This window comes from Mixophyes fleayi, chromosome 8 (assembly GCF_038048845.1).
Source record: "Mixophyes fleayi isolate aMixFle1 chromosome 8, aMixFle1.hap1, whole genome shotgun sequence".
Classification (NCBI taxonomy): Eukaryota; Metazoa; Chordata; class Amphibia; order Anura; family Limnodynastidae; genus Mixophyes; species Mixophyes fleayi.
In genome coordinates this window covers 131,381,314-131,408,167 of record NC_134409.1, presented here as the reverse complement: position 1 = coordinate 131,408,167, position 26,854 = coordinate 131,381,314, and the positions used below count along the sequence as shown (strand labels likewise).

General features: G+C 42.5%; 1 protein-coding gene across 3 annotated transcripts; it reads left to right on the top strand.

Moving 5' to 3' along the window:
• The first annotated feature begins 771 nt into the window (after nucleotides 1-771).
• ARIH2 (ariadne RBR E3 ubiquitin protein ligase 2) lies at nucleotides 772-25,637 on the top strand. 3 transcript variants are annotated; one of them, XM_075183582.1, is made up of 15 exons: nucleotides 772-912; nucleotides 5,420-5,779; nucleotides 11,731-11,798; nucleotides 12,676-12,739; nucleotides 14,706-14,853; nucleotides 14,961-15,082; nucleotides 15,903-16,012; nucleotides 18,230-18,347; nucleotides 19,757-19,807; nucleotides 20,481-20,502; nucleotides 21,280-21,431; nucleotides 22,352-22,495; nucleotides 23,023-23,091; nucleotides 23,487-23,570; nucleotides 25,002-25,637. In XM_075183582.1, exons 2-15 carry the CDS (start codon nucleotides 5,525-5,527, stop codon nucleotides 25,071-25,073), a joined length of 1,479 nt encoding a protein of 492 aa, XP_075039683.1. In that variant the 5' UTR covers nucleotides 772-912; nucleotides 5,420-5,524; the 3' UTR covers nucleotides 25,074-25,637. The 3 variants fall into 3 exon arrangements, with proteins under 3 accessions (XP_075039683.1, XP_075039684.1, XP_075039685.1); XM_075183583.1 differs by having other exon boundaries at nucleotides 778-897; XM_075183584.1 differs by lacking the exon at nucleotides 772-912 and adding an exon at nucleotides 2,447-2,566.
• Nucleotides 25,638-26,854: the final 1,217 nt, after the last annotated feature.

The following is a 26,854-nucleotide window of genomic DNA, read 5'->3' as shown; positions in this document are numbered from 1 at the left end:
CCAGAAATGCATTAGTCTCACGGACATTCTGGGAGAGTAGACAACTATGCGTTAAAGAAAAGCAGCTAATGAATCTCTAGACACTGAAGTGTCTTTTACATTTCTGTCTCCATTACTGAAGTCATGCTGGATTACCTGTCAGTCTTTGATTAAATCTTGGTCTCCATGAAAATGGCCACCTCCGTAGGCATCAATACATGGACATAGGACACAATTTCTCAACTTTGTCATCATGCCACAGATGGCGAAGCCAACCACGTCTTGTACTGGCTCAGCATCAGGGAGAATGCCAGACTCTTCAGGGAGTGAGGGAGATCACCCCTATTTCAGGGAGTCTCCCTGACATTCAGGGAGAGTTGGCAAGTATGGCTTACTTCACTTATAGGCAGTCTGAAGCTCCCTATCTTTTGTGGAACTCAAAAGTGGCTGAGGAACTACAAGTACCAGCCTCTGACCTGGAGGATATGCTGGCACTTGCAGTTCAGTGCAGTAAGCACTTGTAACTAAGACAGCTAGAACTGACAGGTCATGCTGGGAATTATAGTTCCACAATACTTAGCCAGCCACTGCAATAGGGTCTTTAACCAAAGAAAGCCACAGGCCGGCAATGCATGCCGGGAGTTGTAGTTCCACAACAGCTGGGCAGCCACGGCTCTCAGCCTGGTCTGTCAGCTATAAGTTGCTATCTCTAGCATACCATGTGACCAGCCAGGCCCCGCCCACCGTGAGTTGTCATAGCGCCCGCACTGCCCAGCACCTGGGTGGCGGAAGTGACGTCAGGCAGAGTGAAGCACTTCCTGTGTGGGCAGTCGGTGGAGGTGGAACGGCTGCGGTGATCAGAGCCGCTCTCCCTCCCCCATCCCAGGACCCTGCGGCGCAGCTGGGTGTCGGACAGAGGTTGGTCCCGGCTAGGTGAGGCTGGGAGTGGGACATGGTTGGTGGCACACGGGAATGAGGGATGTATAATAGGGGCCCGGGGGAGAGGGGGGGACACCGTGGGTCTCCTACATGTGAGCGGGATGGGGATCGGTGCTGCCCGGGGTTGGAGGAGAATAGAGGTGGGTCTGGGCTGTGCGACGCAGAGATGTATCTGGGGGTGACGGGCGCAAAGGAGGATGAGATTAAAAATCGGGATCTGTTGGGTGAGAGAGAGATAGGAGGCTGCACAACTACAAGGACGAGAGTCACTGGGTAGAGCAGGGGCCAGATCTCGCCTAATACAGGGGTTTTGTAGAATGTACATTCCAGGACTATTATATTATTACAGCTGATGCTCTACATATATCATGCGTGAGGCTCACAGGGAGGGAGTGCTGGTGTCGTATGATGGGTTGTATGGTGGTGATGTTTGGGACCAACAAAGAGAGACCAGGTGATATACACTGGGTCTAAAGAGGAGGAGGGTTTTCTGTGAGGAGGAGCAGCTAATAGGATTTCATAGGACTAACAAAATGAGGCAGGGATTTCCTGTGCTAACAAGTAGGATGGGGGGAGTCATGGTTTTCCTGGACTAACGAGGATGGGGGAGAGTCATGGATTTCCTGGACTAACAAGGAGGAGGGCAGTCATGGTTTTCCTGGACTAACAAGGAGGAGGAGGGGGTCATGGTTTTCCTGGACTAACAAGGAGGAGGACGGGGGTCATTGTTTTCCTGGACTAACAAGGAGGAGGGGGGGGGGGCATGGTTTTCCTGGACTAACAAGGAGGAGGGGGTGGGGGTCATGGTTTTCCTGGACTAACAAGGGGGGGGGGGGTCATGGTTTTCCTGGACTAACAAGGAGGAGGAGGGGGGGGTCATGGTTTTCCTGGACTAACAAGGGGGGGGGGTCATGGTTTTCCTGGACTAACAAGGAGGAGGGGGGGGGGTCATGGTTTTCCTGGACTAACAAGGAGGAGGGGGGGGGGTCATGGTTTTCCTGGACTAACAAGGAGGAGGGGGGGGGGGGTCATGGTTTTCCTGGACTAACAAGGAGGAGGGGGGGGGGGGGTCATGGTTTTCCTGGACTAACAAGGAGGAGGGGGGGGGGTCATGGTTTTCCTGGACTAACAAGGAGGAGGGGGGGGGGGGGTCATGGTTTTCCTGGACTAACAAGGAGGAGGGGGGGGGGGGGGTGTCATGGTTTTCCTGGACTAACAAGGAGGGGGGGGGGGGGGTGTCATGGTTTTCCTGGACTAACAAGGAGGGGGGGGGGGGTCATGGTTTTCCTGGACTAACAAGGGGGGGGGGTCATGGTTTTCCTGGACTAACAAAGAAGGGGGGGTTGTAATGGTTTTCCTGGACTAACAAAGAAGGGGGGGGTGTAATGGTTTTCCTGGACTAACAAGGAAGAGGGGGTCATGGTTTTCCTGGACTAACAAGGAGGGCTGTGGGGTGGTGACATGGTTTTCTTGGGGTGGGAAACCAGTGACTTACAAGGCAGTGTGGGGGATCAATGTTTTGAGGGAACAACGGGGCTGGCGGTGATCAGTGTTTTCTGGGATTAAAACAGAGAAGTGGTTGTTGAAAGGTTCGGAATCTTCTGAAAGTACACTCAAACATCTGCGCATGCACTGAGTAGACTAAGAGGTGTGATCAATATATTGCTCTTAGAAATGCATTTACAATGCTCACAGTACAACAAAAGATATCATACAGACCAACAAGCTCCATCTGTAGTCTGACAGGGATTTGTTAATATTACTCTCTGCATTGTAATTGGTTTTCTTATTAAACTTCTTGTGAACACAGCAGGTCACCAATAATCTGAAAACTACATGTGAGTATGGGCCTGTACTGAGAACCAGATATAACTTTCTCTGTCATGTCAAATCTAAGTGGGGGAGAAGCCTAAGGAAAAGATAAAGCTATCCATAAACCCTGCGGGTTTGGCAGGACAAAATTGCCACAATGCAGTTTGTATCCAAACTCGATATTTATAAATATCAAACATTTTAAATAGGTTATTCAGGTGTTAATCATAACTGGTAGAAAATGCAGCCAGGTGACTGTAGTCTCAGTGTTTTGATCATCAGCAGATCACAATAATTAGCCTCCAAAGGATTTAGCTTTTCAGATTAAGTAGCTGAATCTGGATGTACAAGAGTACTTTTACTGTAAATAATCTTTGCTATAACATTCCAATTGAGTACAAAGTTTACTAGATATAGAGGCCGATACCCAAACTTAATGACTGTTAAGCAAATTCAAGTTTGTGATATTGTCACGCTTAGTAAGTTTGTTACATTATATACTGCCATATTTCTTTGTAGAAGCTTTGCTGATATTTTTGTCCGTTAATTCTGTAAATCCAGAAAATGATCTATAAACCTATTCACTTTCACTAACACTGAGTCTTCCTGCTGCCTCCATTTCCCTCCTCACATCATGTCACTGCCCCTGTCATATGCAGCTCTGTCCTCACTAACACATCACTCATCTCCTGATATACTCTGTGCTGCTGGGGGACCCTGCTCCTTCCACTATATAAACGCTGTCTGTGGCTTCCTGCTGCCTCCATTCCCTTCCTCACATCATGTCACTGCCCCTGTCACATGCAGCTCTGTCCTCACCAATACAGTCACATGTGGACAGGTCACTTCCTTCCACGTGATCAGCAAACATATTCCCTGAATTCCTCTGTGCTGCTGTTCGGTGCTATGATTGGCTATAGGATATTCTTCATCTTTCCTCTTCAAGAACTTGGATGAGCAGAGTGATGACAAAAATGTCCTTGGACCCTAGTCAACTGCACCATACACTCTTACCCGCAATTATATGTTTTAGCTCAGATAGTGTGTTGGGCAGCCTTTCTTTTGGACAGAGCAAGTGGTTAAAAAGTTTGTTTTGTTATGTTGTCTATTTTATTTTCTATGGCATTGAAAACACTTGATAGAGTAAGCGCCATATAGCTGTTATCTGTGACCCTGATGTGCCCCAGAATCACATGTGAATACTGCGCAGGCCAGTGGGAGAACACAGCAAAACATTTAAACAGCTACAGCAGATTATTTTGTTAGATGTTGAGTTTTGTCATCAGTGTTTGACTCATTCTTTAACGGAAAAGTCTCTATATTTAGTTATCTTATTTTCTTCAATGTTCTGTAGCAACATAAGTGGTGTTTTTAGGGGGAGTGGGGGTTTGTTTATTTTGTATGCCCACACATCCGTTGGTGTTGCTTTGATTTGTTATTTTGGTTGGAACTTTTTTTGTTGCGTAATGTTTGAGTGTTACTCAGGCCTAATCATCACCATTTATTTATATAGCGCCACTAATTCCGCAGCGCTGTACAGAGAACTCACATCAGTCCCTGCCCCATTGGAGCTTACAGTCTAAATTTCCTAACACACACACACACACACACACACAGACACACACACACACACACACACACTAGGGTCAAGTCGATAGCAGCCAATTAACTTGTATGTTTTTGGAGTGTGGGAGGAAACCGGAGCACCCAGCTCTGTTATGTGAAGCACACATTGGCTGATAGTGGCCTTTAGGTGCGCTGTTCTATTTTGCTTTGAAATGGCAACTGTCAGCTAACACCCATATTTATTATTGCTGATATGCATAGGTATAACCTACCCTGACAGACTTACCAAGGCCCCTTCTAATTTGAACGTTCTAAAAAATGTTTTAGTGGTTTGGTAAATCTTGTTCTTTTGCATTTTTATTTGTGAATGCTCCTCAAGAAGCAGAATGGGAGCTGAGATACACTTTTCAGTGCCTCTGCTCCAATCAAGTCACTAAGGAGGTTGAATGTTCCCTGATCTGGCACTGAAGCTGCACAGATCTACTGCTTTTGTGGGGGGGGGGAAGGTGTCTGGGGGGGGGGGGGTGTGGAGAGCAAGTGGAGTTGTTCCATTTCATGTCCGAAAGCCACCTGCAATTGTTCATTAAGCAGTATTATCCTGTTGGTGTACAGTTCATTATACCATTGCTGAGAATAAGAATATGGCTCCTTTATATGAATATATGTAAATGGGCTGAAAAACAGTGAATACCAAGCTAGCCTTTCATTGGGTATATTGTAGTGTTTATAGCGGACCATAAGTGGGCTACGGATGCCCAACTTGCCCCGTGTCACATAAGTGTGGAAAAATGATAGATTTGGAGCTCGTACCTGGCTCCTATGGGACCCAAATAGCGTTATGATAGCTGTACTCATTGTCAGATCAGTCGTCCACACACTGCATTTTGTACCAGTCCCGATCAACATACGATCTATCAATCGGGACTTCCGTGCACCCAGAGATCTGTGGCCGATATGGTCTATGTCAGGTCATCCGTGTGAGTGTCATAATCTGTAAATACTGTGGTCATTCAGCTTTACAGCGAGCAGCAGTGGACTTGTCATTGTACCTTCTGTGCTTTGATGTATGTTTCTGTATTGAGGGCAGTTACTTACGTTGTTACCCCTGTCTCTCTCCCCCCAGAATACCACAGCCCCAGATGGGTGCCAGACAGCAGCCAGTCGTCCTGATGTGAAGGGGGCATGCACAGGATTTTGTAACTCTACTAGTGACCCCCCCGATGGTAAAATGTCTGTAGATATGAACAGTCAAGGCTCAGACAGCAATGAAGACTATGACCCTAATTGTGAGGAGGAGGAGGAAGAGGAAGAAGAGGACGAACCAGGAGACATAGAAGATTATTACATCGGTGTCGCTAATGACGTCGAGCAGCAGGGGGCAGACTCGTTTGACCCAGAGGAGTATCAGTTTACCTGCCTCACCTACAGGGAATCTGAGAGTGCGCTCAATGAGCCAATGGCAAGTTTGGCATCCTTGGTAAAGGTGAGCAATGATTTTGTATTTGGGGTGAGATAAAACCGCAGGTCCTTTCAACGTTGAAATAGGACAGACTGAAGGACACTATGGGGAAGATTCAGTTCGGCACAAGCTGTCACTGGAACATCCGCAGAGACACATCGCGCCTATGTTATGGCGGGAATCTCCACTCATTTTTTTTTTCTCGCACCCTATAGAGATGCGCAGAGGAATGAGCGGAGATTCCTACCCGAATGGCCAGACATCGCGGTGATCTCCGCACGGCACATGGCGAGCAATTAAATCCCCTCTTATAGATGTTGCATTGTGACCATTGAGTGTTATAATTACACTGAAACCCTCACAACCAATGAGGTTGTGGTAAATAAACAGTAAAATGATTGGGTTACACTAACTGGAAAATCAAGTCTTGGGTTTCTGTAGGTTTCAAGCACTCAGCCATCTAGGCTTGTCACAGCCTGCAGGACCTCTGGCTGTTGAAATGCCAGTATCTAGCAAACTATCGCAAAGTGCCTCATGTCACAAGTGAATTATTAGGCTTCATACTCATTTGATTTGGTTCAGCCCACAAAACGTTGCATACGGGAGCGATACAACGTGTTAGACGCTGCCTTTAAAGTTTGAACCTGTCTCTTTTTAGCTGCAATGAAAACTTAGTGACAGTTTCTCCATCAATTGCTCAATTCCGTTAATCATTTTGGATCTACATTGAAGCAGTGTTATACAGTCATTCTGTAATCAATGTCGAACTCCATTGTCTTGCTTGGCCACTGCCGATTCTTGCGGAGTCTTCTAGGTTAGATAGCTGAAAGTGTTGACTAATATTATCATATATCTGTCCACGTCTCTAATGTTAGAAATATCTCTTAATGTGCTCACACACAATTGTTTCTGACAGAGATAATTGTGAGATATCCTCGAATTAGATAACTGTAGGTGATACGCAAAATCTATTAATTGAAAAAGATCATTCAGGAATCTAATCATCCAGGTTTGAAAGTGTTGATCTCCCAGTATGTGAAAACAATTGTATTTCTGTGCGTACTGGAAGATTGAACAAACCTAATTAAAAAATAATCAATCTTTTTCTGGACACTGTCAGTATATCTAGTTTATCAGACTTCGATTGTTTGGTGTGTGTACAAATCCAATGAAAAGATTGTGTGATAAGATCTTTCCATTAACGTTTCTAGAATCCTGCATTTCGGCCTATATTTATTTCCCTGGTTCTCTTCACCAACCTCCACTAATTCCAGCTACCTAACTCCATTATCCTGAGACCTAGACAATATTACTATACTACGGGTATTGCTGATATTGAGCTTAAAATGCTAAACTGGGATATTTTTGCTTGAGAAAACTAGCGGACGCTCGTTGCTTCAATTTGCATCGTCTGTTCTGCAAAGAGTTAAAGAAGAAAATAGTTTTATAAATGGTTTGACTGCGGAACTTTTACCAATCGCTTCAGAAATGCTGAAAGGTGTCGGCTTTGGCTGGCATCCATCAAAACAAATTTACATATTTTAAAATACAGGTGTGTTAAAGTATTGCCTTCAAGACATTAGAGAACAGTACAGGGATAGGTTACAAACCCTATGACTGTAGTGAGGGGATCAGTGACTTCAGGGTCTTTCCAAAGAATCCAGCAACAGGACACGATTTTGCGGAGAAAATCAGTGTTTGTAAGGTGGGGGGAAGGGATAGGTATCGCATTCACAAATATGTCCCTAAATGGCAAATTAAAATACTTCATTTTAATTGAAGACGGGATGAGCTCTAGCCTTTGATTCTCAATCCACTGCTGGACTTTGTCAGGCCCCCCCTATATATTTTAGGATACCTGAAGCAATGGAGGGGCTGTGTGGCTGTATGTCTTGTAAATAGAGTGGAGTAAACAGAAGGAGGAGATAATATATTTTCATTAAGATTTATTTATATAGTTCCAGCCTACAGTGCGAGACTTTACAATTGGGAACAATCGCACTCGTAAAGGAAGATGGGATAATTATTTGTGGGTGCCAGAGGAGGCGTTTGGTTAAATCAAAAGCTGAAGATAAGAGATCAACATGTTGGCGTTTGTATATCCACGGGTATGAAGCCTCTAAACGTGTTCAGTCCTGCAGGGAACCTGCCAGCGACATTGGAGTATTAAAAGCTTTACTTTTGAAAGACGTACAGTAAAATGAACCTGTGGATCTTGTCCTTCATATTTGTGTCTGTTCTTGGTACCTAGTGGAAATCCTGGAACAGCTGTGAGAAATTATTGTCTAGTTTACCCATCGCAACCTGATACAACGTACTTTGACATTATCCTGTAGAAATCATAACTTGCGGGGATTCTGCTGTTTATCACGATTACCACTAATTATACTGGGACAGGTTTATAAACATGCTCTACCCGTAACCGTATAGAAAGGGCAATCGCATGGTAAGTTTTATCCTTCTAATAGTTTGATGAAAACTGTTCCACAAGTAACCAAACGTTATTTCCCAGAGTCCCTCACTCTCTTATAAATTATGTCTGTTGCTAATTCTTATTCTAAAACAAGGTGCAAAACTGAAAGAGTATCCGGTTGGTCGGTGACCACGATCTGACTACGTTGGCCCTAGCTGTGTCCTGGTGAACCGATCTGTCCCGCTTTTTTACATTTTTAGATATTTCTAGGAATGCTGCGCTGAAGTCTGGGCACAGGTGACGTTGTTATACCGCCCCCTGCAGGTGGGACGTAGTAGTCTAATGCGGGGGGGGGGGGGGGGGGGGGTGATTGGTTACAGGGTGTCTTGAGAATAGAGGCTGTAAACCAGCTGCTGATTGAGCATCCTTCTCTGCATTTATCCAGTTAGCAGGAGAGGTTATTCCTAGCAGGGGTTTTACAAAGCTGGTCGTGCCCTATAAAAATCTATTTCTGGTGGCCATCTCGATTAAATGAACCTTTGTTCTTCCTTGATGCATAAGGTTATAGAGATGAATGTGGGAAAAAATAGAATATAGCCCTGGATAAATCACAGCCTGATCTTAGATACCATCACATCTCATTGCACTAATCGAAACTTACCAAATAAAATAATAAACAATTAGAACCTCAGTTTAATTCCACATGTTTTGATCTTAAGGTATTATTGTTACAATGTGCAAAATCATATATATAATATATATATTATATTTTATATTTCACATAAACAAAATATAAAAATACAACTTTCAAACCCTACAGCCTGGATTTTGTAAGGTATTATTGTGATTAGGAACACACATTCATGTTTTCTATATATTCAGGACAAGTACGGAGTATATCTGCCTCTGTAGCAAGTAGCCACAACCCAAACCATTGATGCAGTGATTTTATTTTTGCTTGTTGCCAAGTACCAATGAAAAAGTAAATACATTACGTCCATATTCTGTGAATCGAAAGCCCCAATACATCCCAGTATGTCCACGTGACAGATTCTGTTCCACGTTCTTCTATTTGTGGCCTTCTGTCATACAGTAAGATCACTACACTGTACATATTACATCCCCCTTCCACTCAGACGTACAGTTTGCCTGGCCTAAGTCATATTATCCCTGTCTAAAGACGGAGGATACCAGCACTGTGGGACAAGTCTATTCGTGGCATCACATTGGAAACATAGGAATAAACAGTGCCAACTGCCTGGAATATAGATGATATACTTACTTCTGGCAGATGCACAACAAAGGCGTTTTTTTATGAGCTCACTATTCTCACCACTACACTGTAACACGTGCAAACCGCAGTGTTCTAAATTCATAAAAGAAACAAAATGTTTAAAGGAGTAGAGTTGACAAGCTGACTATAACACATATGGTGTAGTGGTGTCCAGTGGTTTTTGTGTATCTAAATACACATTGAATGTGCCAATGTGGTACACTACAGTCTATAGATTCTCATAGCTACTGGAGGGCGAGATGTGGTATACCTGGTCTCAGTTTAAAGTTATGTGGGCGTTTAGTTCTTTAATGAACTTTGTTATTTGCCTTATAATTGGGCTTGTCATCTAGATCTAGTATTTTGGGTTATGAAATGATACCGCATGCGATTGATTGTTTAGAAAAAGAAAAATAAATAATCTTTATGTGCTGCTTGTTAAGTCTGCACCACAAATACAAGTTATAATATGTTCTGATGCTCTAATATACAGCATGTGTGTCTGCTCTTTGTATTAGAGTAACGTCCTATATCTGCTGTACACTGCAGAGCTCTGCTGATAGAGGGGTTAATGTAGATGTTGCAGATGGGAATAGATAAGGTGCAGGTAGTGTGGATCAGGCTTGTTTTGCTTACTCATCAGTCTTTCCCTAGGACTCTGGTACAACCTGATCCTTGTCTGTCACACGGCCGTGCACTGTGTAACACATGTTCACACTGACACCCTGTCTCACAGCCTCCGTCCTGCTGACAGCTTGCCACAGACGCTCATTGTCCATATTTGTAGCCCAGAGTTATATGGCAGTACTCCTGCTGTGTTGTGGGCTTGTAACCAGACGGAGTCTAGTTTAGGGGTAAGAGTAAATCCACGGAGTAATTGCAATTTAACATCTAGGAAAAACCATGTTGTACTGCAAGGGGGGGACTAAAATGTAAATATTCCCTGCATGGAAAATGAACTTCATTGCACTCTTACTGCATAACATGGTTTGTCCGGGTGTGAGATGGCATCCTTTAGCAGGGTTTGCTTCTAGCGCTAAATGATGCTCAGTCACAAAACGTTCAGCCCCTGGGATTGTCTATACCGCATACCCAATTGTACCTTGGGTAAGGGCTGCCGTATTGTAAGCGGGGCTCGTTTTGTTGCATCTAGCAATGCATGATCCTACAAAAACGCTGCATGTATATCCACCGTGCCAACATTTGGGATTTCCCCTCCTAAGGATCCTGGAGGGGGAGATCCTTGTGCCTAGTGTGGGGGCGTGGCACAATACAGCAGAGGGCGGGGCCAAAAATTATTCTATGAATTGTGCCTTTAAGCCACGCCCACTCCACTAGGAAAGTAGCTAGATAGGGGTAGGGTGCTCTTCTGGAAGTTCGAGACAACTCCTAGAGAGTCGGGGGTCTCCAGGGCACTCCAGGATAGTAGACAATGAAATAACTTGTCGATATAGACAAAACTCTATGAAGCCAACTAAACTTTGACCAATCCCCTGTCTGTTTCTTTAGTAATAAGTGCAGGAGCGATGCCATTGTATTATCTGAATAATGCTGGTATCTACTGTGCAAAAAGCAATTGCAGGATCCGCATAGGACCAGTTCTAATAAGGAAAGCCCTATTCCCTGCAGATTACGTCTAACGCTGCTTTTGAGTGTTGCAATAGTGACACAGAAAACTAATTATAGACAGGGAGTGGAGCAGCGATAAAACGATGTCGTTCTAAGACACACAAGAAAAATAATTTCTCAGGAGTCCTATAAAGGCTACAAGCCACGGATATTGACTTCATTGTAGTGACATTAAACGTTCTGTTTCTATGACAGATTCTTATGTGTTTCTTAATGCTGGGATCTGTTACACATCAAGGTGGGGTAACAGGGGAGTATTAATGTTATACTGATTGGCACCAAGCCAGTAATATACATGTAATAAACATATCGGTTATTCTACCCATGAGTTAATACTGCGCTTATGTATAGATCCTGAAATATATACAGTGGTGGCCTAAACCAGCACCGTATAGGGAAATCTCAGACTTATCCATGTCCTGGTGTAAACAAATACCAGTATGAAGTACAGGCGTGGACAGCTCATCTTCTCAAACCCAGACCTCAATAAATATATGTGTGTGTATATGTATGTGTGTATATATGTGTGTGTGTGTGTGTGTATATGTATGTATGTGTGTGTGTGTATATATATATATATATATATATATATATAATATATTTTCATTTTTGATCATTTTCTCCACCTTTTACACGCTGTGTTCTGTATCCCTGTCCTAGGTATCTCATTCTGTGGCAAAACTCATCTTAGTTCACTTTCATTGGCAAGTCTCAGAGATATTAGAGCGGTAAGTGTCTTATATTCCAGAAACCTTTCTAGTTTCTGAGCTTTTATCCACTATAATTTATGTAGCTGCTGATGCTTCAATCGATCTACATTTTATTATATATGAACTCGGAATTGAATTTTACCATGAGCTATGCACATTGCTTTTCACAGGTGAATCTAATTTATAATTGGTTAGACGTTGCCGTCTTTCCAGTCCCTAAGTTTTTGCGCCACCGATCGTTTATTAACAAGTAGAGAAAGTAACCCACAGCAGCCAGTTATTTGTTGTCATTGTGTAACCTACTCTGAATCAACAGAAACAAATTTGTTGCTAAGGTTTACGGCGCATTGCACTTGGTAAATGGGTTGGTTCATGCAGAGGGGCGGGGCCAGTGATGTCACAGCAGCTCCAATGACTGTAGCCTCAGCTTTCTGACCTCTAATCAGGACACGGTCCGAAAGATATGGGAGGAGCTTGGGGGTTTAAAGGTTATTTTAATGACCCCCCAGTGGGTTTTAATATGAGATTTGAGATGTAAAACCATTTTATGCAGGTTACTGTTGAACTACAAGTCCCATAATGACCTGCAGAGATGGCAGAAGTATCTGCTGCAGGATGATATTTGGGACCTCAGAGCGCTGATGTGACATAGCTGCTCTTTACGCTTAGTCCAGTGTTGGCTAACCTGTGACACTCCAGGTGTTGTGAAACTACAAGTCCCAGCATGCTTTGCCAATATATAGCAGCTTATTTCTGAAAGGGTATGCTGGGACTTGTAGTTTCACAACACCTGGAGTGTCACAGGTTAACCAACACTGGCTTGGTCCATGCCTTTTAAAGAACGACTTTCGCACTACATACCTACGAATGATGTAATTGTTTTTCTTTCCTCTAGGCATAAACTGAATGCTGCACAGTTGTTAGTTGACGCCAGAGTTCAGCCATTATCGTTTAAACATGTGAGTATTTTGTATACTTATTTGCACACTTATTTGCACAACTGCAATGGGGAAAATGCAACTTTTTTTTAAGAACCACCGACAAAAAGCAATGAGCCCTTTGTGTTGGTGGCTTAAATAGCTTCATCGCTGGTACTCATAGTGAGCGTTTATACGAAGTACCTCTACTGCTGTGCTGGGCCGCTGGAAGTTTTAATAAAACTGCCTAAACGTCCATAGATCTGATTTTCACCGAGCGGTGAAAGACTCATCACACTTAGGAGTTCTGGAGTCCCAACATGTACAGGATAAATACTGTATAAAAAGATATACAGGTGTGAATCCTAAACCTTATTTTTGCAGAAAAGAAAAGATGGCTTTTTAGTTTCTTATGTGGGCGCCAAAAATACGGATGTGTCTATGGTATGGGATCTGTTATCCGGAAGCCTGGTATGCAGAAAGTGCCGAAAACAGTTAGAAACCAAAATTGCTGCTGTTTAGTGAGTGTCATAAGAAGACTCATCAGTGAGGCTCCTGCGGTGCCTGTAAGGGGCACTGCACACACATTTAAGCCACCAACACAAAGGGCTCATTGCTTTTTATCGGTGGTCCTTCGCTCCGTACTCAATGCTGCCGCTCGGCTCATTTTCCTTTCTCGCCGCTCCTCTTCTATCTCCCCCCTCTACCAATCCCTTCATCTAGAGAATCGTGTTAAAGCTCCTCACTCTTGCTTTCAAGGCCCTCTTCCCCCCCCCCCCCCCCCCGGTTACCTCCTCCCATGCTCGCATCCAAGACTTCTCCCGCGCTGCCCCCCTCCACTGGAACCAGCTCCCCCGCTCCATCAGAGCTTCCCCCAACTTGTCCAGCTTCAAACGGGCCTTAAAAACCCACCTCTTCCTTAAAGCCCTCCAGTCCCCCACCTAATTGACCTCCTCCCAGTCTCCCCCTACCCCCTCCCGCCTGTCTACCTCCCTCCTTTTCATTCTCCTCTCCCCCCTCTCCGTCTCTGCCTCCATTCTCCCCATTTCCTCCTCCCATTGCGTCTCTGTCCGTCCTACCCTCCCCTTAGATTGTACGCTCCTTCGAGCAGGGGCTCCTCTCCTCCTGTTCTCCACCAACATAACTCTGCTCTCCAGCTCCTTGTCTCCTCCGTAAAGTCCTCCTGCCCTTCTACCCCTCTCTCTACCCCGCTGGGGGCGCTCACCTTTCATCTAGCTGTACATTGAGCTTCCGAGTTACTGTGCTTTTTGTTAACTGTACCGTGCTGTCTCTCCCTGTACCGTGTTTGTCTGTCCCTGTACGGCGCTACGGATACCTAGTGGCGCCCTATAAATAAAAATTAATAATAATTTAAAGGGCAAAGTCTGCTTTAATATCTGTACTAACGCTATTTAATAGTTCTGTTTTGGTTTATAGTGTCTGCAAAATCCTTTTTTTATTTTTTTTTTTTATTTTTTTTTTATTTGCCAGAGCTTCTTTAAATCCCTGTATAAGTATTCTGGCTGGGTATCTTTAAAAATGCAGTCCACTAACAACCGGTGTCCCAGACTACAATTCACCTGGCGTATTGCAAAGATGCGTCCAATTGCAGCATTACACCCAGTCTGTCTCTCCCCTGTGATATCACCCAGCTGACTGGTGGCTTCAGCGAGTGATTGGATCATGCACAGAGCCAATACCTGCAGGGAAGTTAACACAAAATGGAATGGGAGGGGAGAGCAGACAGTCCCAAGGCTCTATCACTGAGTCACTATATTGCATCACAGGAGACCAGGCACCCCTGGATCTTCTCAGCAAATGTGTTTTTAGAGTCAAATATATTGAATGAAAACCACATGTTGAAAATGTAACAGAACTGTAACACAAATCATATGGATTAATAATGTTTGGTTGTTGTGGGTTACACTACCTGTTTTGCAAAGTTACTTGTGCGCCAGTTTTCCTCCACTTCCCTTCCAGTTGTTAGAGCTGCTTCCTGTCTTCCCAGGTGGCGGCACATTGCTCCCATCACTGCGCTGTGTGCATGCAGTTCGTCCGGAAGGAGAACCTGATATCTCTGCCCTGCCAGCACCAGTTCTGCCGCAGTTGTTGGGAGCAGCACTGCACCGTCCTGGTGAAAGACGGAGCCGGCGTAGGTAAGCCCGTTGCGCCAGAGGCGCCTCCATCGCTTTCACGCATAGCATTGATCCGACGCATCGACCCTAGACCACCACTTATACTTTCCGTCTGTCTCTTTCTTCAGGGATCTCCTGCATGGCCCAAGAATGCCTGCTCCGGGCGCCGGAGGATTTTGTTTTTCCATTACTGCCTAATGAGGAACTAAAAGACAAATACAAACGTTATCTCTTCAGGGACTATGTAGAGGTATTTCCCAATTTAAATGGAACCGGCAACTCAATATATGTTCGTTAAATAATTACAGTCCTTAATAGTGTTTGCAACCTATATATAATATATTTAACCCTTTCACATACGTATATTTTAATATAGAATGTTGGGTTTTTTTCTTGACACTTATGTAGCAAAATGTTTCTCAAATCAGATGCAGATGGATACTCAATTAAATGGAAACTATACACGTGCTTGGCCTGTATGGCTTAACATCATTCACCTTCTTACAATTGTAAATTGTGCAATCTGGGTTGTAGATATGATCGCCGCTCTTAGCTACTGTATCGGTTACCCCAGCTGTGTGATGACCAAAATATTTACATGGTCAGCAGTAGTGATATCCACAGTCTATAAGCGCTGCTATAGATCAGCAAATAAATATCTTCTAAATTCTGAATATCTCATTACACAATCATGGGACTAATCACCTTTTTTAATGTACAAGTGAACAGTCTGGCTGTAAAATGTCATTCAAAAAGCAATAAGCCTTCTTTATTCTGATTTTACCTACTTTAATCTCTAATTTAGGCTGTTCCATTCCTCTGTCCCCACTGTTTAGTGTCTTGTCTATATTTCACCCATGTGTTACTCTACCGATCTCTATGTATCTTACGTCCTATTTGGGGGACACTGCTTCACCATGGACTGTAGAGGGCGCTGTGCTGTTAGAAAGGGACTAATCTATACTAAAACTCTCCATGACTGATATAGATATAGTATGTTCTAGCCATAAAAATAAAGGATTTGTGCTGTCGGATGACGCACTGAACGTTTCTGTGTTTCCCTCCCTCAGAGCCACTATCAGCTACAGCTTTGCCCAGGTGCCGACTGTCCAATGGTCATACAGGTTCAGGAGCCGAAGGCTCGTCGAGTGCAGTGTAACAGGTGCAGCGAGGTCTTCTGGTGAGTGATTGGCGGGAGATGCAGCACAATAATACGTACCTGTCTGTCCTTTCCTGGCCAGATGTCGTTTTACACAGAGAACTGTGATTTTATATCAATGGGGCTGATATTTCCTGCTGTAATGAGGCAGTGGCCAATTGGTACGGTGCATAATTTAAATGTGTTCTTAATCGGAAACGTTTGCTGATGCCGTTCATGTTCAGGAATACTGGGTAGTTTGTAAGGTAGTGGGCACTCGCTCTGACTGTTTGGTACCTTGTGAGTGGGGAGAGGGATGATGCTGAAAGCTGTTCCTCGATTTGTGGTCAGCTGGGAGTGTTTGCTGTGGGCAATACCCACAGCCAATCACGAACACCCATTACATTGTGTAGGAGTGTGGCAAGCCTGTATGGATCTGCTGAGTCACACCATTGCTTTAAACCCTTCTACACTATAACACACGAGCGCTGCAGAGTATAATGGCGTTATATCATCATCATCACCTTTTATTTATATAGCGCCACTAATTCCACAGCACTGTACAGAGATCTCTCACATCAGTCCCTGTCCCATTGGAGCTTACAATCTAAATTCCCTAACATACACGCAGACAGAGAGAGACACACAGACTAGGGTCAGTTTTGGTAGCAGCCAATTAACCTACCAGTATGTTTTTGGAGTGTGGATGGAAACTGGAGCACCCGGAGGAAACCCACGCAAACATGGGGAGAACATACAAACGCCTCACAGATAAGGCCATGGTCGGGAATTGAACTCATGACCCCAGTGATGTGAGGCAGAAGTGCTAACCCCTGAGCCATCCTGTTACCCTATATAAATAAATATAGACAAATGATTGTTATATAAACATGTAATTTTCACCAGTTTCTGCAAACAACTTGTGTTATCCCATAAGGAACCATGCCCATATACCAGCCACTACATTGCTTTGCCAGGACCCAAACGGGTTAATGTTTCAGCTGGATCGGCTGCCAGGTCTATTTTTATGTCTGCACAGAACCTATAAAACTCCGGTCAGTTAGTGTCCCTGCTTGGACTGGGCTGGCATGCTCCGATACATATTGCCCTTCATCTGCCATTAGTCATCTACTTTAATGTCTTATTTTTCACAAAGTTTTCAAAATGACATAAAATAAAAAATATACCTACATCTAAAATAGTGGTTTGTGTTTGTACAGAACATTGTGTAGCCTTATACAGGTTGTAAATATTCTGCTGTCCTCAGTGAATCGCTGGTCTTCAGACTGAGGTGATTGGAGTGTTCTGTGTTTGTGGTGCTTTGACGAGGCACCTTCCTTGTTTGTATCTTACCAGCATGTTTCATTTCCTGCGTGTCCTTATGTACCCAGTTTTGCAGCGACAGGGATATGATGTGAGGAGGGGAATGGAGGCAGCAGGAAGCCACAGGCTGAGAGTTATATAGTGAAAGGAGCAGGGTCCCCAGCAGCACAGAGTATATCAGGAGATGAGTGGTGTGTTAGTGAGGACAGTGCTGCATGTGATAGGGGCAGTGACATGATGTGAGGAGGGGAATGGAGGCAGCAGGAAGCCACGGACTGAGAGTTATATAGTGGAAGGAGCAGGGTCCTATAATCAGTGAGGTGATTCTCCTGTCAAACTGAAGAGGAAGGTTGTGGTCAGAAATTCACCTCCATCATCCAACACGTTCTCTGGGTTTCTCTCCTTGGTTATTGTTGAAAACTAAAGCGCCCCCACCTATATGGTGGTGATCTGGTACTTGGAGGGGTGACCACTTGTGTCCCCTGTGAGAGGGGCAGTGGGGATTTCAGAACCTCAAAGGACCACTATATCTCAGAAACTTCAGATCTAATATCCATAGTACAATGTTACCTTAGCATTTCACTGCACAAAATTAAAATCTTGTGTATATATGTCAAAACTGAAATTTCAGTCTATTAATCTGCTGCCATTACTGGTTCTGCCCCTATTTGTTAATCTGCCAATTCAGACATTGCGTTTGTCAAGCAAGTTTGCAAAGCCTGTCACTCTCGCTCTGCCTGCTCAGAGTGATGTAAGATAAAGGAACACCTACCTTCTTACATGGTAACTTGGTAACCTACTGGAAAGATTTTAAGGATAGTAAGATGGTTGTATTCAAGTAGATGTTTCAGCTGGTGTCTACCTCCTATTTGTGCTCCTTTTTATTATTGCTGCCCTTGGAGATCTCTAAATCTTTTCCGTTTTCTACTTTGTTAGCTTCCGGTGCCGCCAAATGTACCACGCTCCCACAGACTGCGCCACCATCCGGAAGTGGCTGACAAAGTGCGCAGACGACTCGGAGACTGCTAACTACATCAGTGCTCACACTAAAGATGTAAGATCTGAACTAGAGCCCAGAGAGATGGTGGGGACTCTGCTTACCTTTTATTTCGTGTATTAGTTGTTTATTCTTTGCCGAGACCATGATATTCAGAGTCTACATCTTGCTGTAACAATTTAATTACTGTTAGAGTGGATTTGACCACATATAACGATTATTAAACTGCATGCTTCACCAACTTCTTCATGTTTAATGCACAAAGTTCTACAACACTATATGTCATTATTACTCGCTCGGTAGCTCCTGTGGTCAGTGGTAATAACTTGCAATAGCCGTGCATACCATAGTAGAAGCTTTTAGGAAGTGTATTTGCATAAAAGTCCCTGAAAAGCAGCCTAGACCCATATCTTTTATTACAGGATTATGGGGGCAGCTGAAAAAGTTGTAGGTGGAAAAGAGAAAAATGTTGCTCTATAGTTCACCCTACTGGCACTTTAGGAAAACTTGCTTGATTAATTGTAATCTAGAGAAACCCGTCCATAACCGCCTTAAATTAAACTGAAATGTAATGACTAAATTACTTAACGGAATTCAATAACTTTTTTTATACACTACATTACATTTTGAAATTTTAACAACTGAGTATAATGAATAAATAACTATCCTCAATCACTATATTAAAGGCACTAATTTTCTTTATACACTACAATATATGTATAACTTTTTCCTTCGAAGTTGCATTGCTGGACATGGTCCCCGCAAGACACACTGATATGTGGCTGCAAATAACGGTCACAGTTTCCAGGCCACCCAGCAAGTCACATGTTCCAGGTCACCCAGCAGGGCTGCAAATTACTGTCTCAGTTTCCAGGTCACCCAGCAGGTGCACAGGTTTATTGTCAACTGTCATAGAGGACAATGGTAATGCATTGTTGGAAATAGCAGGCTGATGTTTTGCAAATTACTCCGAAGCAATGCAGTTTATAAGGCTAATAATTTTCTGCTAATCTACAGACCAAGACCTTGAATGAGGTGCCCTACTCAGACAATAAGTCACTCATAAAAGTTGTATTTATTAATATATGAATTCTAAAAATAATTGTTTTTCTGGCAAGTCATAAGTGGTCTGTCTTTATTTCATGTGTCGTAAATTGGGATGTTTTTATTTCATTGGTTGAAATGCACCTAAGAATGTCCGTTCTTGTATAAAGTCACTATAAAGTGAAGATTCCCATTGTAAGTATAGGTCTGATATCCGCCACATTGTAAATGACAAGTCCTTTTAATGGTTGAGAGGCATTGTGGCCCTCTGCTAAATGTAAAAACCCTTTTGTGAGTCTGCCATCTCTTCCCCTAGAATCTCATTTATTTATCCCGTCCTGCAACCGAAATCTCCTGTTTACGTTTATACAAGTATATTGCAATCTGTTTACTTAGTGTTTTTGAATTTTTTTTTTCTCTAGTGTCCCAAGTGCAATATTTGTATTGAAAAAAACGGAGGATGCAATCACATGGTGAGTAATAACTTCATTTCTGGAGCAGAGATTGATAGATTCATGTCTACAGTGATCAGTCGGTAACATGTATTGTACTTTTAAAGGAACAGAGTCATAAACCATATTTACCTTTAAACATGTCATTAATCTTCAACTTTTATCATTCTCCCTCCACTTCATTAATGCGTCCTTTTTCACTACAACAAAGCCACTGCATTATATAGTCATTATCAGTTAGTGTTTTGGACATTCAGTGGCAGGACTCTGAGCAAGAAATCTCAGTGAGACCTGACTGCTGTGCAGTGCTCTTGTAAAGACACAGTGCTTCTGTGCATACAGTTCCAAATCAAATCTAAAAAGGCAAATAAAAGCTTTTACATGACATTCCATATTTGGAACGTTGTTTACAGAACTCTGCCCCACATTGTAAAATCTACGGAGGGTTCAAATATATTTTAAGTGAATAATTAAGTGCCCACTGAAGAAGTAATGCCCCATTTCAGAGATGGCATCACAGCAGCTTCCAGCCAGCAGAAGCGTAGACCGTAGACCTGATGTCATTCAGTACATATTACCAACGTAACACTCTGAAGACCATGAATAAATAACCTCTTACATCGCTCTTATAAATGTTCTGTCTTTGGTTGCAGTTGACACAGGTATTATTGTGACACTTTCTTGTTTCTTACAGCAATGTTCGAAATGCAAGCATGGTAAGTAACCTCACTCTGCATGTAAAGAGTTTAAAGGTCCATTCAATTTAAAATTCAAGTTAATCTACAAAACTACTACTGACAACATGAAAATATATGTATATAAAGGTTTATGAGTATTAGACTTAAATATATTTAATATAAAGGTTACAGTATAGCAGAGAGGTGTTTCAGCTTTTAAAAATAACTCAAGGACAGGACAGTTTCTCAGGGGTGAAGCATAAAATTACTGAGGTTTAACGCATAGTGATTGTGATTCCTGCAGCGAGCCCTTGGTTTGCACAATGATACCTGGATACCCACAATGGGGTCATAGGTGGTGTCTCTTTAAAGAGCATATTCTTGACTGTAACTGAGTGTGGTAATAAGGTGACAGTGTATCATGTTTAGAAGAAAAGGCTTTTGAGTCATAAAATTAGAGCTTTATAGAGATGAGAAATGATCGTTGTGTTGCCTTATATATTTGAGATCTCCAAGTGTTAAAAAATGTTCCATTGATCGAACATACTTAAATAAAACAAAACAAAAACTAACAAGTATAGCAAAATAAGTGCAATCCAAAGTAACAAGAGGTGTATAAAGCATTGATACAGTAAAACGTGCCTGTGTGACATTGATGCAATCATCTCGCTATAGGAAAAGAAGCCAGGACCCCTTTAGTCCCTTCCAACATGCCCTACACCCCTTCATTGTTAAAATAAAAATATTTTAGAGATTGATTAGACAATCGTTGTTTGTATTAGTGGAACTCTGTGGTAACGGTTCCTCTGTCTCCAGACTTCTGCTGGATGTGCCTTGGTGACTGGAAGACGCACGGCAGCGAGTATTATGAGTGCAGCCGCTACAAAGAGAACCCCGATATTGTGAACCAGAGTCAGCAGGCCCAGGCCAGGGAGGCACTGAAGAAATACCTCTTCTACTTTGAGAGGGTAAGATCACGCTGGAGACCAACACCGCAGGGGGATGTTTCTGAATGCGCAATAACGGTCCTATTAACCATAGGAGCCATCTGGGTTCTAATGGTCATAGTTCTGGTATTGGTTTGTGCATGGAAGCAAACATCTATTTGGCTGTGATGGGTTATAGTACCTTTTCTTGTGCGCTAGTTTTTATAAGCAGTCCTAAAGCTTTTTCTGGAGTATATACATCTGATAAACACTGGAAGCTGAATGTATTAATATTTTCTGGTTTCATATGTTAAGAAAAAAAATATTATCGATGGATGGTAAGCGGCAGAGCAATGACACAAACACGTAGCAGTTCCTAGCACATCTAGGACACATTGGCACGCAGTAGTGGCAGAAAAGAAAAGTGGCGCAAGATGGAATTGTCTTTGGGAACGCCCTCCCTCCCTCCCACCGTTATGTTGGATGTTAAAAAGGAATTCAAAAATTCCGAGATCCGGCAACGTTACAATGACGTTTTGCCTCGTTTTCGATTCCAAGGGCGATCTACTAGTAGTAGTAGTGTGTTAGTTCTCGAGGAACGGAGCCTGAGCATCTCTAGTGTATATACTCCATTTTATAGAAAATTAGCATATATATATATATTATTTTTTTTTTATTTTTTTTTTTTCAAATGCAATATTCCTAAATTAGACAAGATATTGACATGTCTGCTGTACCAGACGAAGGTGCTATCTTACACCATAAAACCATAAACATAACATTTGTTTGGGTAGAATAAAGCAAACATTGTAGCAAATGGTTTATAGAAACAGAACATTTCCTCTTCTAGGCGTTAGGACCCTTATTACCTCCTCACCACCTTCTAGACGTTCTCTCTACTTGTCTTCCTGTGACACGTGATCTTTGTCATCTGCGTTTACGTTGTCTCTTCTCTCCGGCAGTGGGAAAATCACAATAAAAGTTTGCAGCTGGAAGCACAGACCTACCAGCAAATTCAGGAGAAGATTCAGGAGCGGGTCATGAACAACCTCGGCACTTGGATTGACTGGCAGTACCTACAGAATGCTGCAAAGCTGCTGGCAAAGGTAATGCAGTCATTAGCAGTTCCTGGAGGTAGACGATATGGGCCAGTATCCTCAAAACATGACCCTTAAATATATGGAAATTAACATCGAACTTTGCAATTTAGTAAAACATGCATGTATTATTAATGGAATACAGTACTTTTATATTAGACAGATGCAACTGTTGCAATTGCTGCTTAAAGATTTTCTCTTTTCCCCTCCTTTACCTCTTCCACCACCCTCTACTCAGTCATCCCATTTGGGGGACACAGCTAACCATGGACTATAGAGGGCGCTGTGCTGGAGTATGCACTTAAATTGTAAACTTGTTCGTATTATAGCTCCTCCTCCTCTATGCTCCTCCCATGGAGCAACCCCTTTCCCCCCTCCCTTCCCCCCCACTACTACTTTATATCTATTTTTGTGTTTTTCAACATCTATGCATTGATTCACTAACGTTACTCTTAAATGTAATATATTTATGACCACCTCACATAACTCTGCTGATGTCGGCTCTTTTTTCCCCCCTGTGAATCCCCTCCATTCAGTGCCGTTACACTCTGCAATATACATATCCCTACGCTTACTACATGGAGTCCGGCCCGCGGAAGAAGTTGGTGAGTACCCGATGTAATGACCTGTGTCTAATTACTGCTTCCTCTATGCGCCACTCTTGGTGATGACACTTTATAAAGCCATAATAAAAGGAATCGCTGAGGTGCAACATTTATCAGTGATGTCATTGATTCCTAGTTGATGGGTTGCAGCTCATGAATATCTGTTCAGCTTCCCCTGTGGGTATGTGATCAGTAAAAGCACAAGATCTATAAACCTTTTTTAAATTTACATTATTCTTTTCTGCCCCAAACTTCTGAAGCTTGTTAGTGATAATACATTATATCCACTTCTTCCAGCACTTATATCACAGACTCGTGGTGCCTTTATAATGTTAAATAAACTCCTTGGTAATATATGATGTGTTCTGTATAACACGTTGGGATCTTTGCTGTAGTTTGAGTATCAGCAGGCCCAGCTGGAAGCAGAGATCGAGAATCTTTCTTGGAAGGTGGAGCGAGCAGACAGCTACGACAGAGGGGTGAGAAACTTCTCTAAGTTTTGGGGTTTTTGCTTTTTGTTTTCCCGCTATCAAATACAACCTAATTCTATTAGCAAATCTTGTCGCTAGAATAGTGTGTAATCTACAACTGGAAACTACATCAGATATTCCAATTTTCTTTAAACAAAAATCTGTACGTGGTATTCTCAGGACGCATGTTTGCCTTAGTATATTTTACATTTTTTGAAAAAAGAATCCCAGCTTTAAATATCTGTAATAAATCTTAATACACAGGGCAGCCTGCAGTGACGTCACTGGTAGAAAACTACATGCACCATCATACATGGCAGTATCTGTCTCTCCCCTGTGATGTCATTGATATGCTGTCTGCGGCAGGGTTGGAACAGCTGGTCTTTAAATCATCAGGCCTAGTAGCTGCAGAGAAGCATAGGCAAACTGAGGGGGGTTCTTAGTGACTGGAACCCCCCTCCAAGCCTGGGGCACTGTATAATTGAGGTGGCTGGACCCTACCCCCGCTTCACACAGCTCTGCTCCAAAAGAGAGACCTGCATGCACCTAATAGTAGTGCATGTAGCATTGCCCATGTATATTATGGGGATAGGGAGACTTGGAGAACAGCGAAGCACTCTCTAAAATTATAGCCACGCCCCCATGCATGCTGGTCACGCCCACTGGCGGTGTGGTGTGGAAACTTCCCTCTACAAATCCTGCATTGCCCCTGAGAAGGGAACACAAAATGTAACAGAGGTGGGCACCAGACAATCCTAAGACTGCACAGTAGAGTCCAAAGAAACCAAACTATACAAAACAATATTCCTCCACGGAAGGCCCATCATTACTGTATCTTCTAAGCCAAAGCGAAACAATATAATTTTATTGCAGAATATATATATATTTGGATCGAAGATTCATTTAGTGTATGTCCTTTTAAAAGGTATTTTAATATTTTCTTTATCCAGACTTCACCACCTGGATGATTTATGAATAGGATGAAAATAGTCGACCAGATATCTGATTTATAATTAGTACTGGATTGTTTATGGGGCATTAGTCATAAATTGGAGACTGTTTTAGTTTTATGGAATTACCAGAACATTAAACTTCCTCCGTTTGTACTTTTAACTATATGTATAACCATATGCTAACCTACCCAAAAAAAGCCATGTTGCCCCAGATATGACTTAAGTGGTTAGTTTGAACATAAGATAAAGGTTCGCTAATTAGGGATTTAAAATATTTGGTGAATACAAGAGCTGTGTATACCCAGAGAGTGGTCAACGTCAGTCATTGCTGTTAATGGAAACCACGACGGCCGGTCTGGAGTAACGTGATACTGGGCTTGAAGCACTCTTTAAATGTTCATGAAGCCCATTAATGTTCTGGTGTTCATGGTCCTTTAAATGTAATCTCTGAACCGTCCGTTAAACCTTCGCCTCATTCCTTCCGCAGGACCTGGAGAACCAGATGCATATAGCGGAGCAGCGCAGAAGAACGTTGCTAAAGGACTTTCATGACACATAAGAGGAGGAAGAGTTTTCGGTAGACACGTGTGAGCATGTTGTGGTGTGAAGGAGATTTGATGCTGCAGAAAAAACACGGTAGCTCTGAGGAATGTGAAGAAAATCCACCTTTCTTACCCTGCTCGTTCGTACGAAATGTGATCCGTTTTAGTTTTTATATTTTTGTTTTTTTGTTTTGTTTTTTTTTATCCCAGTCTCATCCCTTTTTGCCAGATTAGCTTCCACGAAAGGCGTACCAACTCAGATGTTCTCCTTTCCCATCTTTTTTTTTTTGCCCCCCCGCCCTCTCACCCTTGTTCTGTTTTTTTACCCGTAAGGTGGTGACCCCTCCCATGCTCCGGCTGCCTGCCCCCCACTGCAGAAAGCAACTCGGGCAGTTAAAGCGTTAATTTCTTTTTCTTTTTTTTTTCTTTTTGTTCCGGATGGCAAGTGTTGGAGAAGTAGTTCAATTTTTTGAATGGCTGTTAATAGAATTAGATTATTATGCAAACTGTCATTTTGAACTGTTGTACAATTATACAGAAAAAAAAACTAGAATTACAAAAACACTTTTTAAAAACATTAACATTCTGGAGAGTTTTTTGTTTTTGTTTTTTTTTCATTGCCGTTTTTATTTTCAGCAGGATATTTTGGATTTAATTTATATTTTTTTTATGTCTGCAAACGTTAAGTCTGTTTCCTTTTTAACATTGCTTTTTCTAGGTACATATTTTAATGTTTGAGCTCAACGGTGTAGGTGCGATTGCTTGGTCAAATGAAAAAGGTAAAATATCTGTGCTCCCCATGCAATATGGACTTTAAATCTAAAATCTAAATTGTTCCCCACATTTCTCTGTGGTGACCAGTCTGCGAAGTGGGTGAAGATAGCCAATTAGCATTAAATCATTTACAGAGCTAAATCAACTTTAAGGCAATCCACATCAGAACATTTACAAGGCTAGACCCACCTGTAGCCAATCGCAGCATTTTAGAATGCTTATTGCCCTAGACCAATTGGTTAGCCCATCAGATCATTTTAGAATGCTCACTTGGCTAGGTCAACCTATAGCCCGTTGGAGCATTTTAGAATGCTCACTTGGCTAGGTCAACCTATAGCCCGTTGGAGCATTTTAGAATGCTCACTTGGCTAGGTCAACCTATAGCCCGTTGGAGCATTTTAGAATGCTCACTTGGCTAGGTCAAACCTCTAGCCAATCTCCATCAGAAAATTCACAGTGCTAGACAGACTTTCTTAAACAAAGCTCATATGTCCAGCCTGTGTGGTAATTTGTCTTATATAAGTTTCATGAGTTAAATGGAAGTGTATTTGACCCTGTCACCTGGTAGACGATAAACAAATTTAAGAGCTGTGTTTGTAGCACATAGTTCAGGGATTAGCCCACTGCTGAGCTCTGCATTACTCAAATCTCTACTGTTTACCTAGAGAAGTGTTTTTAAACTTGTGAATACCAACAAAAAGCTTTTGCAATCTATGTATTTATAGAGATTTGTCTAAGAATATCACGTCTTTTAATTAAATTATTCCTCTATTTACCAATTTGATGCTTTGCCCTCAAAAATGCTCTTTTTTTTAATATAGCAATATTTTTAAAGGCAAAGCCTGTTTGGGTTCTTTCTTTAATAAAATTGCTGTTTTAAAAAAAAAAATTACGGCATACTGCCAAGAATTGGTTTATTTTTAAGTAACTGCTAATTGATATATTTACCCCACTGGCTCTAAATACATCCATAATATAGTATACACAGAAGGGTGGAAGGGCAAACAGTCTTATTGTAATGTGT